Source organism: Hippopotamus amphibius, chromosome 4 (genome assembly GCF_030028045.1).
Source record: "Hippopotamus amphibius kiboko isolate mHipAmp2 chromosome 4, mHipAmp2.hap2, whole genome shotgun sequence".
NCBI classification, from domain to species: Eukaryota; Metazoa; Chordata; class Mammalia; order Artiodactyla; family Hippopotamidae; genus Hippopotamus; species Hippopotamus amphibius.
In genome coordinates, this window is record NC_080189.1 from 110848627 (window position 1) to 110864685 (window position 16059).

General features: G+C 44.1%; 1 protein-coding gene across 1 annotated transcript; it reads left to right on the top strand.

Annotated features, from left to right (window-relative positions):
- Positions 1–13728, top strand: LOC130851343 (dihydrodiol dehydrogenase 3-like). The gene is made up of 9 exons (XM_057731509.1): positions 1–84; positions 2255–2422; positions 3283–3399; positions 4646–4723; positions 5138–5260; positions 8325–8434; positions 9345–9510; positions 11755–11837; positions 13689–13728. Exons 1-9 carry the CDS (start codon positions 1–3, stop codon positions 13726–13728), a joined length of 969 nt encoding a protein of 322 aa, XP_057587492.1.
- The last annotated feature ends 2331 nt before the right edge of the window (positions 13729–16059 follow it).

Genomic DNA, 16059 nt, shown 5'->3' on the forward strand with positions numbered 1-16059 from the left:
ATGGATCGCAAGTGCCCCCCTCTGAAACTTAGCGATGGCCACTTCATTCCCGTGCTGGGATTTGGAACCTATGCACCTGAGGAGGTAACAGCCGTGGTCTCGGGGTTGAGGTATAAAAAGAAAAGGGATGTAACATAAGTGAATGGGGACTTGGGTTTTCAGGTGGTTGAGTTCCTGTGTGGCACTGGGAGGCTCATTTTATTCCACTCACCAGGCTAGAACCACTCACTGTGAAAGGGGAGGAAGCTTTCAGTCTTCACCCTGCATCATGCTTTGAAGCTGTGGTCACCACCGATTTTTCTCGCCTCCCACCTGCCCTGCACCAGTCTCCATCTCTTTCCCAGCTTGGCAGAGGAGCTGAAACCCAGCTGTCAGGAACACTGACTGTAGCTGCTTGGCTTTCAGGGTGATTGTAATGGGAGGGTTTCTCTGTATGTTTCATCAATTCAAGGAGCCTTTCCTCCTTCCAAAAAGACAAAACCCAGAGAAATAGTTGACATCCAAGGTCCTGAAGATGAGGTGAATGAAAAATCATGGGAGAGAACTTCTTTTCCGCTATGGGGTGCCTGCTGAATGTCAGGTGAAACTGTGTTTTGCCTTGTACCTCTGTTTCTGGTGGAAACTTGTTCTAATGGAAAATATAAGATCACTTAAGGGGATAAGCTACAGTCTTACGGGGCAAGGTTTCAGTTCTTGGTTTTTGTAACATATTTTTTATCAAACTATAATCTTCAGTGCTTGGGTGGAAGGGGGGTAAAGTGGACAATTTGCTAGACTGGAAGCCAGAAAGTTTTCTGTCCATCTTGTCTTTGGAGTATGTAGTTGTATGAATAGGACCTGGTGCTTAAACTTTGAGTCTCATGTGTTTCATCTATAAAACAAAAGGTAGGTGGTTGGAGGTGTGGGCTTCATCAGCTGCTCAGGAAGAGGAACTAGCTGGCCTCTTGCCCAATTCTCAAACTCGGTCAAGATAGCGTTTTTTTAAAACTTCATTTCAACGCTTCATCACAGACAACCTGGACAACTATTATAAAACTATTAAAAACTAAAAAACAAACAAACAAACAAACAAAAGGAAATATCCAGAGACATTTTGGAGACAGAAGACAGGGCTTGTTTACTTTGTAGTGCACAGTGGGATGAGGGGAGGGAAGGGTCCAGGCGATCGCTGAAGCTCACTTGTTCACTCCTTGGTACATTTCCGAATGCCCGTGTGTTTAAGGAAACGCAGTACCAGACCCAACAGAGGGCAGTTAAGCCAAGTATTTACCTCCTTGAAAAAGAAACGATTCTGAATCAGATAAAAAAAAGTTAAGCAATTATATTCCAATATTAAAAAAAGTGGAATATTATTCAGCCTTATAAAAGAAGTTATCCTACCATTTGCCACAACACAGATGAACCCAGAGAACGTGAAGCTAAGTGAAATAAGCCAATCACAGAAAGACAAATACTGCCTGATCTCTTTGGATAGAATCTTAAAAGAATCAGACTCACAGAAGCAGGGAGTAGAGGTGCCCAGAAGCTAGGAACACAGCTGAGAAAAATGTAAAGATGTTGGTCTAGGGTACAAACCTTCAGCTATAAGATGAAAAATTTCTTGAGATCCAGTGTACAGCATGGTGTTATAGTTAATAATCGTTGGTTCTGTTCTTGAAATTTGCTGAGAGAGTAGATCTTAGGTGTTCTCACCACACTCAAAAGGTAGCTATGTGAGGGGATGGGTCTGTGAAGCAGCTTGGTTGTGGGAAGCGTTTCACAGTGGGTACTTATATGAAAACACCACTTTGTACACCTTGAATAGACACAGCTTGTATTTGGTGTGTTCTGTGTGGCTACACTGGTGGACAGAGGACTCTTAGAAGCTTTCACCTTATTTGTTGATGCTTTGTACCATGGACCTTATCCCTTTGTTGACTTGCTTCAAACACCTCACAAGCATGGATTGTATCCATGACTACAGCTATATGCTGAGTCTTTTTGGATCTTGCAGCAAATCACTGAAGCTGGAGGTGGTCTTGGGGACCTCTGATGCCCGTGGTGAATCAGGGGTTTCCTGGGATTGAAGGGGCTCCTGGATGTGCACTTAACTACCTACCAGGACGTTGAGGGCAACCGTTCTGGGATCCTCAGCACACGTGCAGAACTAACCAGAGGCGTGAAGAAAGGCTGCTGCTGGGGCAGATTAAAGCTTGTGCCTGAGCAATCTCTTCATCCTGTGGATATCCAACGACTCCCTTTGTTGCTTGTGTAGGTTCCTAAGAGTGAAGCCTTGGAGGTCACCAAATTCGCTATAGATGTTGGGTTCCGCCATATCGACTGTGCTCATTTGTACCAAAATGAAGCGCAGGTTGGAGAGGCCATTCGAAGCAAGATTGCAGATGGCACTGTGAAGAGACAAGACATCTTCTACACTTCAAAGGTGCTGTGTGTGGTGTGTGTGCAGATGTGTGCAAGAGGTTGTGTGCAGGTGACAACTATGTAATAGGATCAGTAGTTGTCTGGTGAATGGTGCTTATTGGTGAGACTTGTTTTCCACCCATATTTATATATTAAATCTAGTAACCCCACTCCCCCCGCAAAAGAAGAGCGTGATGGTAACCTTTTCTTCATCGACGTCTTCAAGTTGTGATTGTAGAGTAAAGTCACTTTACTTCACTGAGCCTAGATCAGAGCTGTGTGATTTCGTATGGACTAATGAATCAGATAGAACTGTGCTCACATTATAGCTTTCCTTACCATCTTTGTGACTTTCTAAAATGTCTTCAAATTCTAAATCTCCGTTCTCACTTTCATCAATAAGAGAGGGAAATAGGAGAGGCACTTTGTGTATCATAGAAGATCTAGCCGAAGTGTCTTGAATTACGTACTGCTCATATTAGTATGTTCAAAGCACCTTTCCTATAGTTGTGTAAACAAAGGGATACCAATTATGCATGAGAGGGCTGATGCTTTGATAGAATTAGATGAAGATTGTGCACTGCTTCTCAATTCTATGAAACACAATTCAGGTGATGGGTATGGTAATTATTTGATAATACTTTTTATTTCTTGGATCATTTCCTTCCATTGTGAATGATGTACTGATGATAAAACCAATGAAATAATAAAGAATACATGGGTTAGTTAGATCGGAAATGGAACTGAAAAGGAAACTCACTGGTTTTCCTTTGTGGTCATCCATTTCTAATCGGGAAAAATGTCTACTTTTTAAGTGAAAGAAGAAAAACAAAATCACCTACAGCATTATTTAACACAGTTTCCATTCTTTAACCTCTGCAGCTTTGGTGCACCTCCCTTCGACCAGAGCTGGTGCGACCAGCCTTGGAAAAGTCACTGAAAAATCTGCAACTGGACTATGTGGACCTCTATATTATGCATTTTCCAATGGCTCTGAAGGTGGGCAGTGTGTGTAATCACATCCATGTATTCCTTGTGTGAGAATGTCTGTCTACTTGCCTGGATGGTTGGATTAGGCTTTTCCTCTGTAGGATGTAGCGATGCTTACATGGATGACTACACGATATAGGGCAGAATTCCGAAAATCATAATTTCTGAATATCTTTTTACTGAGTTTCTTTGGAATCCTTAATTTCCTTTCGATGCCTCCAAGAGTAAAGAGTTCAACAATCTCACACGCTCTGTCTCAAACACTTGAGGACATAAACATAGGCGTGTTCAGCACAGGGGACTGGTTATGACTCCGAGCCCCCTGGGGGTTGCATGAACACAGAGTTTGGTGCAGCCGTGCTGAGCAATGAAACTGCCCTGCACTTGAACAGGATGCGTTCATCTCCGCTTTCACCCTTTCACATTGAGCAGATGTGGTGGCGGTCTCTCTGGGAGAGTCTGAACCTAGCAGCCTTTATAGGGACCTGGGAGACCTTGCCTACACTGTTGGCTGTCTCCATGATGAGTTTTATAGACTGCACTTAGCCATTAAGAACTGTATTATGTAGAACTCTTGATTTTAAAAAAATCTACTCAATTTCTAAATTTCTATTTACAGAGATCTACTCAAGCCATCCTGTGCAAAAGAGCTTATTGGACTATGTAGTTGGCAAGTCCCAGCCATGGATAGATTTAAGGATTTGCAGGACTCTTCAGAAATGTCTCCCTTTATTTTTTCTGTCCCTTAAGTTCCTATTACTCTTGGTTTGCTTTATTTTTATCTCAACATTTTCCATCAGTGTCAAATTAACATTGATCAGGTCAAGGTCATGAACATTTGAGAGTATGCCGGGATCTTCCACCTTCCATACTAACTTCAAGGGGATATGTGTATAAAAACAGATGATTGAACTTGGTGTACCCCCCGGAAAAAAAAAAAAGAGAGAGAGAGTCTTGCTGGCTCATATGCCTGCCCTGGTGCTATCAGATGTTCAGAGGTAAAAGGAACACAGCACTGGTTGTTAGGCTTAGGTCAAGATTGCATTGCAATTTTTTCCCGGAAGTAAAGCCATGTAACTCTTTGACATTTTTTACATAAATCACTATGAGTCCACTTTAGGACCTAGGAAAATCCTATTTATTAAAACATATAGTAAGTGTAGGAGATCTAGAATGTTGCAACAGCTGCCTGGCAGCCTGGCTGAGGGTGGGGGATTATTTTGTGACGTCTCTAAGATGACTGCTTCTATTCCAGCCAGGGGAGGAACTTTTGCCAAAAGACGAAAATGGAAAAATGATATTTGACACAGTGGATCTCTGTTGCACGTGGGAGGTGAGTCCGTGGAGGAGAGAGCCCGGGGAGGAAGCCAGGAGAGGGGCGCCTGCTTCACTTCTTGCACCTGTGAGAATGGGCTGTGGGCCATCAGATTCCACACTTCATGAACTCTAAAGAGCTGTTACACTGGGGATGCGGTGGGGGAATCAGTGCTGACATGTTAGAGGAACGCAGGAGAATTTGGGACAATGAAGATGAGCATCTCCTTCCTTCAATGTGATGGATCTTCTCCCAGGTTTTGCTAAGGAGGAGGCAGTACTTCTTATTCTTGCGTCACGACCTTCTTCCCCTTTTTTCTTCTTGATTCAATGCTAATTCTTGACAGGAAACCTTGTTAACAGATTTTTTTTAGGTATTTATTCTTGATCTATAGCCCATTCCAAATCATGTTCACCCCCACTTCCTCCCCAGGCCCTGGAGAAGTGCAAGGATGCAGGACTGGCCAAGTCCATCGGGGTGTCCAACTTTAACCGCAGGCAGCTGGAGAGGATCCTGAGCAAGCCGGGGCTCAAGTACAAGCCCGTCTGCAACCAGGTGAGGGTCTCGGTCTCCTCTCCTTCCTGCTCTTCATAACCTCCATCTCGTGCTACAGTCAGGTGTCTATTTGTCCTCCCCTCTTCTTCATCCTACCTTTGTGGGACAGAAGATTCTAGAGAGCAGAGCCTCTGTCTGGAAGGGTGTGAATTGATCCCATGATGGTAACTGTGTTTGAGAAAGTCTTGGTGGAAAAGGTGAGGAGGGCTTCCTGTTAAGTTGTGGGTAGGAATTTAGGGAAGGGAAAGCAGATGAAAGAGGGTTAGAAGAGTTACCCAGAACGTAGAGCAAGGAGGCATTTCCCTGAGCTCGAAGGATGACCAGTAATTGGATGCTGAAAGTGCCTTGGAAGGAATTGTGTACAGGCAGGTGGACCATGAGAGCATGGAATGGGAAGTAAATAAAGAAAGAGCAAAGATCAGATGAGATAGGTGCTAAGGGTTTGTGTGGGGGGTTGGATGCCCGAATCCTTAGTCTTGGTGTGTCTGCCTTAGGAGTCTTCAACAGGAAGCCTAGTGCGCAGACAAATTTGCTGGAGACTATGAAGGTCATCCAGGTTAGATGGATGACATTAAAGGCTTATGGTGATACTAACAGTAGATGAAATATTCGCTCAGGAATTGGAGCAGATCTTGTGATTTACTCGGTCTTGGTATGGTTCTCCCACTGATTTCTACCGTAAAATTGACTGTTTAAACACATTTTCTCTGTTTGAGTCTGTGCTCTTATATTTCTGTTGTATTTTTACCTTATGGTGGAGAGAAAACTTAGTGTGAGAGTCATCCTCTTACGTTTTAAGTATACCATGCGGTGCAATGCCATGCACTATTGTTAACCTTAGGAACAATGCGGTAGAGCAGACCTCTAGGATTTATTCATCTTGTGTGGTCGAGACTTCACACCCATTCATAGCAACTCCCAGTTTCCCCTTCCTCCAGGCCCTGACAACCACCACTCTACTCTTTACTTCTACCCGTTCACCAATTTAGATATTAATGTTTGTCTTTCTGCGACTCTTGTATTTCATAGAACGTAATGTCCACAAGGTACAACCTGAGGTCAAGCAGTAAGACGCTTCTGCAGAAAATGTAGCGTGTAAAATTCAAGGATTGTGTAGAGATACATAGATAGATAGATAGATAGATAGGATAAGTGGATAGATAGATATGTGCGGTGAATCAAAAATTATCTGCACTCTGGCTGTAGAATTTATAGAACTTTAACACTTCTATAAATTGTGTGTGTGTGTGTGTGTATGGATATACATATGACATCAATGTCTTCGATTATAAAAATTTTTTAAAATTAATGTGATTTTAGCATAAATTTTGCCTCCAAGTTTTCATTGAGAAAATTTTCAGGTATTAGAAATGTTAGGAGTATGATAGAGAACGTCTGTTCTCCTTTTAGTATGCAAAATTTGTCACATTTTGCCACATTGCCAGGGGTATATGAATGCATATATATTTATATATATAATATTTTGTCTACCTTGATCACATTGTGGTTCACATGTCACTGTGAGTCATGCTTCTCGAGCTCTTTTTTTTTTTTCATTTTTTCATGTGTTTATTGGCCATAATGGGTTATTTACTTGCTTTTATACTTTTGCTGTTCTTCTGTTGGCTATTAGAGTTAAAGTACGGTATTTCAGTACAATGAAATAGTATTCCAACATTGAGGAGAATGGGGAAATTACATGAATAAAATAGAAATATTATTATACCATTTCAAGTAAAATAATGCAAATTGCTATGTAGTGTAGGATTTCATTTTTCATTTGGATAATAGATATAGAGAATATGAACATCCACTGCTGAAAGGGCATTTTCTCTCCTAACTCCTGTCTTCTCAAGTTCTTTGAACCTAGCACGGTGGTCACTCCATCATTTATTTTTAACCATGATATCTAGACAGGTTCGCAACAAACATAATAGATGCATTAGACTATCATCTTGTGATGTTAGTTAGTTCTTTTCTTTATTTCCAGTTCCTATAAAAGAGTAGATAGATCGGAGCTCCTCACTACATGAAGGTTAAACATTTTGACAAGATCACGTCCTTCGCAGGCGGAGCCCCTCTGATTTCACCCCAGTGGGAAGCACATAGTGACCAGTGGTCCCGCTGTGAGTGACGGCACTTTGTCCTCCTGGTGACGCTGGTGGCAGCTGGATGTGCTGCTGCGAATGTGGATTTCCCTGCTGAAATCACCTCGTCACCTGTTGCATGATAATTGTTGTCAGGGCAAGTGAGACTCTCCCCAAATTTTCACATAATCGTTGAGAATCCATCAGTGACTTTCACCTGAATGAATTATTTCATTGGGATGTTTTTCAATACTTTCCATGTAAATACTCTTTTTAATCTTCTGACCTAACATTTTATTGTAAAAACATAATTCCGTCATTAAGTCAGCAGAAAATACCTTATTCCTATCAGACAAGGGAAAAGTGTCACTCCTCCCACTAACTGCCAGTTTCTGAGAAGGGGTTTATTGTAATAATCAGCATCCGTGGGGGCAACTATTTTTGTTCTTTTGCTGTCTCATCACTGGGGACTCAGGGATGTTTATTTGCGGAGCCTGTTACGTGCGCTTCTACTCATTACTCCTTTTGATGCTCACATCGGCCCAAACGTCACCAGTGGGATCCCCAGCAAACGGGCTCTTCTAGTCCTTCACACGTTTCTTCATGGCTCTTGGGACAAAGTCTTGCTTCTCGCAAAATGCGATGTCCAGGACTCAGACAGTTGTTTTCCTGTCTCAGATCTGGAATTAGGCTTGTCTCCTGGTAGTGTATTTAGTAACTGAGATCTGGTCCCTAGAATTGCTTTTTCTCAGGATTGTCATTCTTTTTGTTTCTTACTTTTGCAGGGACAGAGGTATAAAATGTGTTTTTTAAAAAATCATAATAAAAAAATCATTACTTGATGTTGACACTTCCAGTTTAAATTTAATGTTACACAGTTTTTTTCTTTAGATTTTTCTTAACTTTTAACCTATGTCTGTCCTATTAACATTACCTTTTCATGGACTCTGGCACTCTTCTCTGTTGTAATTCTACAGGTGGAATGTCATCCTTATCTCAATCAGAGCAAACTGTTGGATTTCTGCAAGTCAAACGATATTGTTCTTGTTGCCTACGGTGCTCTGGGATCCCAGCGATTAAAAGATTGGTAATGAACCCTATTGAAGACAATGGGAAGTTTACCTAAAATTCAGTTTTTGATGAAATATTTGTAGTCATACTGTACTCAGTGCTCTGGAGATAACTCTCAACTTGCTTGGGGGAGAGAGGGGAGGGATGGAAGGAATCCTTCTCTGTTGTCTTCCCATTACCCAGCCAATTTTTTTACATTATATGTGTCTTGTTGTAGTTTAATCAATAACAAGTGTCTGCATTAAAATCTATATATAATCCCCCCGTTGAGACCTGAGACATCAGCTTATTTTTTAACTAATGAACACAATGCTAGTAATAGACTCTCCAAGCCTCCCTTACCTTATGTCCAAAATCAAGACAGCAACATGTAACTCCCAGGTCGTTCATGATTGAGAAAAAATTACAATTTGAATCCTTTTTGTAAACACCTGTAGAAGTATTGCACACTGTAAGTAATGATGAAATGAATAGTTCTCATTTTGAGACTACTCGAATTTTATCAATACCTGAGACAGTTAAACTAAAAAATATCCCAATCTTTTGCTTCTCTTTCTCCTTTCATGCTCCTGTACTTACTTTGGGGCTATGATTGGAGAAGAAAAACAGCCACTGAGATGTAAAATAGAAAAAACACGATTGTGGAAACCTTGATATCAACTCAACCGTGAATCCAAATGACCTGGAGAGCTTTGTAAACCCAGGCTGGGAGGTGCCGCAGTTGAGTTTCTGATTCGGTGTGTCTGCAGTTAAGCCATGGAGTTTGCATGTCTCACAAGGTCCCAGGTGACACTGAGGCTGCTGGCCCAGGGACCACAGTTTGAGAAGCACTGGTCTGGCGTGGACCTACGTGGTGTCTTTGGGAAGCCAGCTAACAAGCTAAATACTCACTCTCAGCTCCTCAGCATTTCTGAATTTCCTTGCAGGATAAACCCGAACCACCCAGTTCTCTTGGACGACCCCGTTCTTTGTGCCATTGCGAAAAAGCACAAGCAAACCCCAGCTCTGGTCGCCCTTCGCTACCAGCTGCAGCGCGGGGTTGTGGTCCTGGCCAAGAGTTACAACACGAAGCGGATCAAAGAGAACATGCAGGTGATGAGTGGGGCTGGGGCACAGGGCTCCCCACCAGGATCCTTCACGAGGGTCCCTCTTTGTCCGGCTCTCAAGACCATCTCTGGGCCAAGATGAGTTGCCTGTTATTTCCCGTGCCCGTGTGCCTCGTGTATATTCCTCGTGGCTGTCTCCTCCTGCTGTGGCAACAGGGCAGGTGGCATGGCTGCGGAGGGTGAAGATGGGACAGAAAACAGAGGTTTTAGTTGCAGCCTCACATCTGCAATTTGTTCTGTCACCCTGTGCAAGTGACATCTTCTTTTCTTCATTCTCCAATGAGGAAATTGGCTTATGTGGTTTTCTTAGACCCCTTGGGCTGCTACAACCAATAGCGCAGATTGGGTGGCTTAGAAAAAAGGTAAACTGATTTCTCACTGTTCTAAAAGCCGGAGGTGAGAGATCATGGTGCCCGTGTGGTCAGGTGAGGATGCTCTTCCAGGTCACAGACGTCTCCTTGCCTCCTCACGTGGTCGAAGCGGCAACAGAGCCCTCCCAAGTGTCTTATATGATAGATGATGTTATTTAACTCTCATTCATGAGGGCTCCAGCATCATGAGCTACTCACGACTGCAAGGCACCCCATTCTAATACCATCACGGGGGGGTGAGGTTTCCAACAGCTGGGCAGCACACAGATTCTAGCAGCAATCTTCATCCTCTGAACCATCATGGTTTTATGCTGCATTTCTCTGGATAGTAACACAGTTTCATTTTCATACTTGTAGTCTCCCTGAGTTTCTGCCTTTCCGAAGAAATTCCTGTTCAAGACTGCACCCAATTTTGCTAGGGTGTTTGCCTTTTGATTTCTGTGTAGGAGACCATGAATACACCATTACCTCAGCTGTACAGCCAAGTCTCCCCAGCTGAGGGGTCTGATGGAGAGATCACGTATGCATCTCGTGATTCTGTGGTGTGAGAACAGCCTGCACTCAGCTCAGCTGGGCTCCCTCACGTGTGTGCAGTCAATGCCGAGCAGGTTGGCAGTTGTGCTCTAGCAGGTGGGGTGGCTGTTGTCACAGCAGCCCGCACCCTTCTCCACGTCCCTTTTCGTGTGTAGCTGATGGACGGTGGCCACTAACCTGGTGATCATCTGAGCACAGGGGTGAGAGCCCAAGGCAGTGACCAGGGAAAAAACCCTGTCGTGTCTAGGCTCAGAACTGCCTTAGCATTTCCTCTTCCAAATTTCATTCTCCAATGCAGGTTACAGGTCAGGCCAATTCAAAGGGCAGGAAAGTATTACCCTGAAAAATTGTTTTTGTCTTTGCATCCAAATTTAACTCCATATTACAGCTGGAACTGACTTTCTAATGTGATATGAAGACGGATATATGTGGGTTTCTGTATGTTTAAGTGGAAATCTAAATGCCCCTATTTCCCACAGATTTTTGTTACCAGCTCTGTCATATATCAAGTGTCCAGAAGTGCATTTCTGGCCTCTCTCTTCTATTTAACTATTTACTTTTCTGCACTCTCTTTCTGTAGTGGAAAGTAGTCTTGCTGTTCAGAACGGTACTTTGTTCTTCTCCAAGGTTGTCCTGGCAGCTTTGGTTACCTGTTCTTTTATGTAAAACTGAGGATCACCTTACCGTCTTCATACACAGAAGAATGTATGTTTAAAGCTTTGGTTCCTGTTGCTTTGAAACCCTAGATCACTTTGGAGCAACGTGATTCCTTTACAAAACTGCACTTTCCATTCCGTGACTATGATATGAATGTTTAAGTGTTTGGGTGTTCTTTAGTCTTTTCAGCACATTTCATACCTTTCTCCACAAAGGCATTGGAGAGGCTTTCACAGGCGGGTCCTCCTTCCACTACTCGCTTAAGCTCAAAGCTGTGTCATGTGTAGGGCTTGTGGGAAGAAAAACGCTGTCTCATGTTAGCTCCAGTGCAGGCATTTTGTCCAAATTGTCCAACTGCCCCTTTGCTTGGAAAAAGATGATTCGAGTTTCTTTGTTTTCTGTCACAAGCAATTCACTTAGAAGGCTTTGGGACGGAAGCACTGTAGGCCTTTGTTCTGTGAACTGGAGCAGAGAAGGAGGGGGAGTGGGAAGGAGAGGTGAGAACCCAGCAGAAGGACTCCCAGGCTGGTCCACTTGGAAGCTGGGGAGAGGCAAGGCTTCCCTGCACCCTCTTCTTGTCCCCATTCGGCTGGAAAGTCCTCCAGTGCCCAGGAGGAGGCCAGCTCCTTGGGGGAGAGTTTCATGTGAAACTTCTTTCCATTCTGCAGGTGTTCAACTTTGAACTGACTTCAGAAGATATGAAAGCAATTGATGGCCTCAACAAAAATTTAAGATATTATGATTTACTCGTGTAAGTGACTTGCAGAGGTTTCACACACACTGTGTTCTGTAGAGGCAGGTCAGCAGCGGAATAAGCTTTCTGAAAGCTTAGTTTCAGGGAGACAAGCCTGATTTCCAGTGTAGAAGGAAACCAGGGCTTCCTGTAGACCTCAGCCCAGAGGTTTCCTCCAGGGCTCAGTCTCTGACGTGAGAGAAATGTGAGCGGGGCCCAGGGCAGCCCTTGAGTAAACTCACCAAAGTGCACATCATGGTGAATTCACTACTTTATGTCCCTAATCTCTGTGGCTGGTGCACTTCCTCTCAGGGCTGATGCACCCGTTAGACACCCAGGCACAGTGCCTCCAGCCCGCTATTCTCTTAGGGCCCTATGACAATGCTTCATCTTTAATTATTTTTACAATTGGAGGAAACAATTAGATTAGTAATGACCGTGTCATCATGAGTCCAGCCTGGACATGTTCTTTCCTATCTGAACACAGCTGTGAATGTGTGGCTGGTGTGTTTTACGGAGGAGGCGCCCACGGAGGCCAATGTGCATCGGGGCTGGGAGGGCTCTGGGGGCCGGTTCCACCCCCTCCCCTAGATGTGTGTGCCTTTTCTCCCTAATGGCCATGTCCTTCCCAAGACACCATCCATTCCTTTCAAACTTATTTCTTTATTGGCCTTTTCCCCCCATGTTACAACTCCCATTTCCTCATCCCTGTAATCTCACCAAACCGAGTTACAAATAGATCCTGAACTTAACTGACCCGCCAGTGAGTGACTACTGTGTCTTAGCAGCACTCACCCAGCTAAGATCGCCTGGGTCTCTCTGCATCTTCAGTCAAGACTCACCCCACTGCTGCCCTTGTCCATCAGGGGTCCCGCCCCTGGGGACCCCCCACCCCGACTTTAACTTCTTCACTAACATGGAATTCAGCTGCTCAGTTACTGCAGGAGGATGTGAGGACTGAAGAGAGGCAACACTAGTCAAACAGAGAGAAGTTTGGAAGGGAGTTTAGACAGGAAGGGACAAAAAGTAGTAAGGAAATGGAGATTTAGTTTCAAATGGAAAATCTCAAAACTCCTTTTCTTGTTTGTAAACCTATACGGAGTCATGATTCTGAGGAAAGGTATGATAAGTGAAAGAAAGAGGGAAAGTTCCTTTCGTGTACTCAGAATCTGTGAAGTATCTTTCCATGTTGTCCTTCTTAGGCTGTGAACGCCTAGACTTACCCATCTTCCAGGCCTTATGCCACGTGCTCTTTGCACGTGGAATTGCTCAGAGCGCAGTCTGGAATGAACTGAATTGGAAAGGACAGATTCAGCAAGAAAATCAAAACATGCAAAAGGGTAAACAACAGTAATGCTGCTTCATGAACAACAGGTGTTGCCATAAATTATAAATGAACAGCACAGTCACCACGTGTGTAAGGATGATTATCCAGAGGCCTGTCGTATCTCTTCAATAGGTGGAAGTTCCTTAACCGAGGCTCCCCTTGTGCAGCGTGTTCAGTGTTCATTTCCTGAACACTGTGTGGGAAAGAGCCACTAACTCCTCAAGAGCGACCCTTCCCATCATCTACGCTCAGACGCTCCGCCTGGGGCTGACACGACCTCCACGTGCGGCCGTAGTTCCCGCCCCGTGTCATACATTGTCCTCTGAGCCAGACTGCTTGCCGCGGGGGAGGGAAGGTTGCAGGTGCCGCTGGGGACTGGGCGCAGGCGCCATTTGCACAGGGACGAGGAGGCTGCGCCTGTGCCTGTCGGGGTGGGAGGAGGCGCGTGTTCCTACACGGGGCGTTCTCCCCCATCCACAGAGTAACGCTGCCTTTGACAACATGGCAGAGTTAATAAATGAATTCCACTCCTTCTCCTTCAGTTTCGCGGACCATCCTGAGTACCCCTATTCTGAAGAATAATGACCTTGAGCCATCCATGGTGACTTCTGCCAGAACCTCTTGCATCTCGGGCTGTGAGGAAGATTTCTGTATTTGATGGAGGTGTTTAAGAGAAGTGTTTGAACTTTTAAAATTGTATTTTTCTTTAAACTTTTTATGAAATAATAAAGACGTCAAATAAGGATACTAGTTCTTCCGGATAAGAAAATAATAAATACAATTTACAGAAAAGTTGGAGAATACAAGGGAAAGGGTAGAAAATAAAGATAACCTGTGATTCACCCATGTAATAACGTTGGTGCCTTTTCCTTTGTCGATGAAAAAAGAAACAATCTAAGAAAGACAGGAAAATTTCATTCCAGGCAAATTTGAGAATTATGACCCAGGAAGAGCATGTGAGGAAGCTCTGAGAGCTGCTCTGTGCATTAGAAGTCAAGGCACAGTCACAGAAGTGTTGAGACAGAGGGCTGTACATTTAATGACATGTCATTGACAGTTTACATGATCCAGATCTGAGTGCCTTGATGGTGGGTCATGTGACCCCCAGCAAGAAGAGGAAGGAAGCTGTCTTGCTGATGCTAGGAGAACGTTGCTCTGTATGGCTGAGCAGGTGTTCCCGCTGATGGGGGAGCTTTGGTCCACGCGGAATGCAGACACACGATGCACAGTGAGGGGAGAGAGGAGGGCAAAGGGCAGAGAAGAATCTTTTATGTCGAAATGTTCTTGACTTTTCATAAAGTATGTACTTTATTTCACATGACATTCCTATAAAATGCATGTTTACTTACATTTGGAAATAATCTTCAGCATACAGGTTGTAGGGTGTAGAGAAATAAATGGTGTGAAGAGAGGAATTAGAGACAGAATACACACTGTTTTCAAAGAATTGGCTGTAACGGGGACCACAGAATTGGCCAATTGCTGAAGAAGAAAATGGAATCACTCGCGAATGTTCCATGATGGGGAAATAACAGCGTGCCTCTTGTGCTCTAGGAACAGCCTGGCAGAGGGAGGAGAGTCTGTGACGCAGCAGAGGAGGTGGGGGGACTCGCACCATGACTGTGTTAGTTACTGGTGCTGCTGCAACAAATCGCCAGAAATGTTGTGGCTTGAAACACCAGTTTATGATCATACTCTTCAGGAGGTGAGGAGTCCAAAATCCTGTTCAATGGCTAAAATCAAAGTGCCAGCAGGCTTGCATTATTTTCTGCAGGTTGTAGGGGACAATCCATTTCGTTGCCTTTTCCAGCTTCTAGAGAACACCTTCATTCATGACCTTGGGGAAGAGTCCACCATCTTCAAAGGCAGCTGCTTAACATCTTCGAATCTCTCAACTAATCGTCTCTCTTCCCATCTCCTCTTTGACTGTGTGACCCTCCCAGGTCCCCACTATAAGGATGCTGTGATTGCACTAGAATGACCCACATAATCCAGGAAGATCCCCAACTCTTGATCTTAATCACCTTTCCAAAGTCCCTTTGACCATCCAAAGTGACATATTCACAGGTTTCAGGGATGCGGGCGTGGACATCATTGGGGCCACTATTCAGTCTACTACACCATCTTTGTGGGTAATTTGGGCAACTAAGCCTTAGTCTCCTAACCGTTCGAATAGGAATAATTGTATCACCAGATGCTAAGGCCTAAATCTCTAGACTTTCATGTCAGATATCAAGTGAAAGCCACATCAATAAAAAAGCTCTTCTTTTAATGCTGAAATCATTGACCCTATTGTGTTACCCACTTTCGAGGCAGCTCTCTTTATGCCCTTAGTTTATAATTCCTTCCCAGAATTCGTTCACAGCATCCTTGCTCGGGGAGACAACTCAAGCATCTCAGTTTTCTGAGGGTCTCCCCTCCCGAGAGTTTCCACTTGTACCTTGACTATGCAAGGTGACTACCCCAGGTGTTCCATTTATAACGGCCTCATCTATGAAGTCTGAACTGTAACATGTCCCACACTGAGCAATTCTCTAACTCCATGGTTTCTGCTTCACCTCAATCCATCAACTGCATGATTCTTCAGGAAGAGCAGTCAGCAAGTCTCTCCCCTTTTCATCATTTCCGTTCCCATAGAGGTTTCCGTATGCGAATTAGCTTGGTAATAAATGGACTTGATGTTGACCACACCCCACTCGTTCCCTCCACATTCCCCTTTAGACAGATGTGCTGCTGGGTGAGGCCTGGTGGCTCTTTCACCTCATGGTCTGTTCTTTTACCCTCAAAGAGGACAAATGTCTCTACAACCAAGATCGTTGCTCTGCTTTGATTTTGTGGACCCTTTCATCGAAAGCTGCGACCCCACAGCCTCCTGAGATGCAGATTCATTTGCTCTGGAGTACAACATAAATA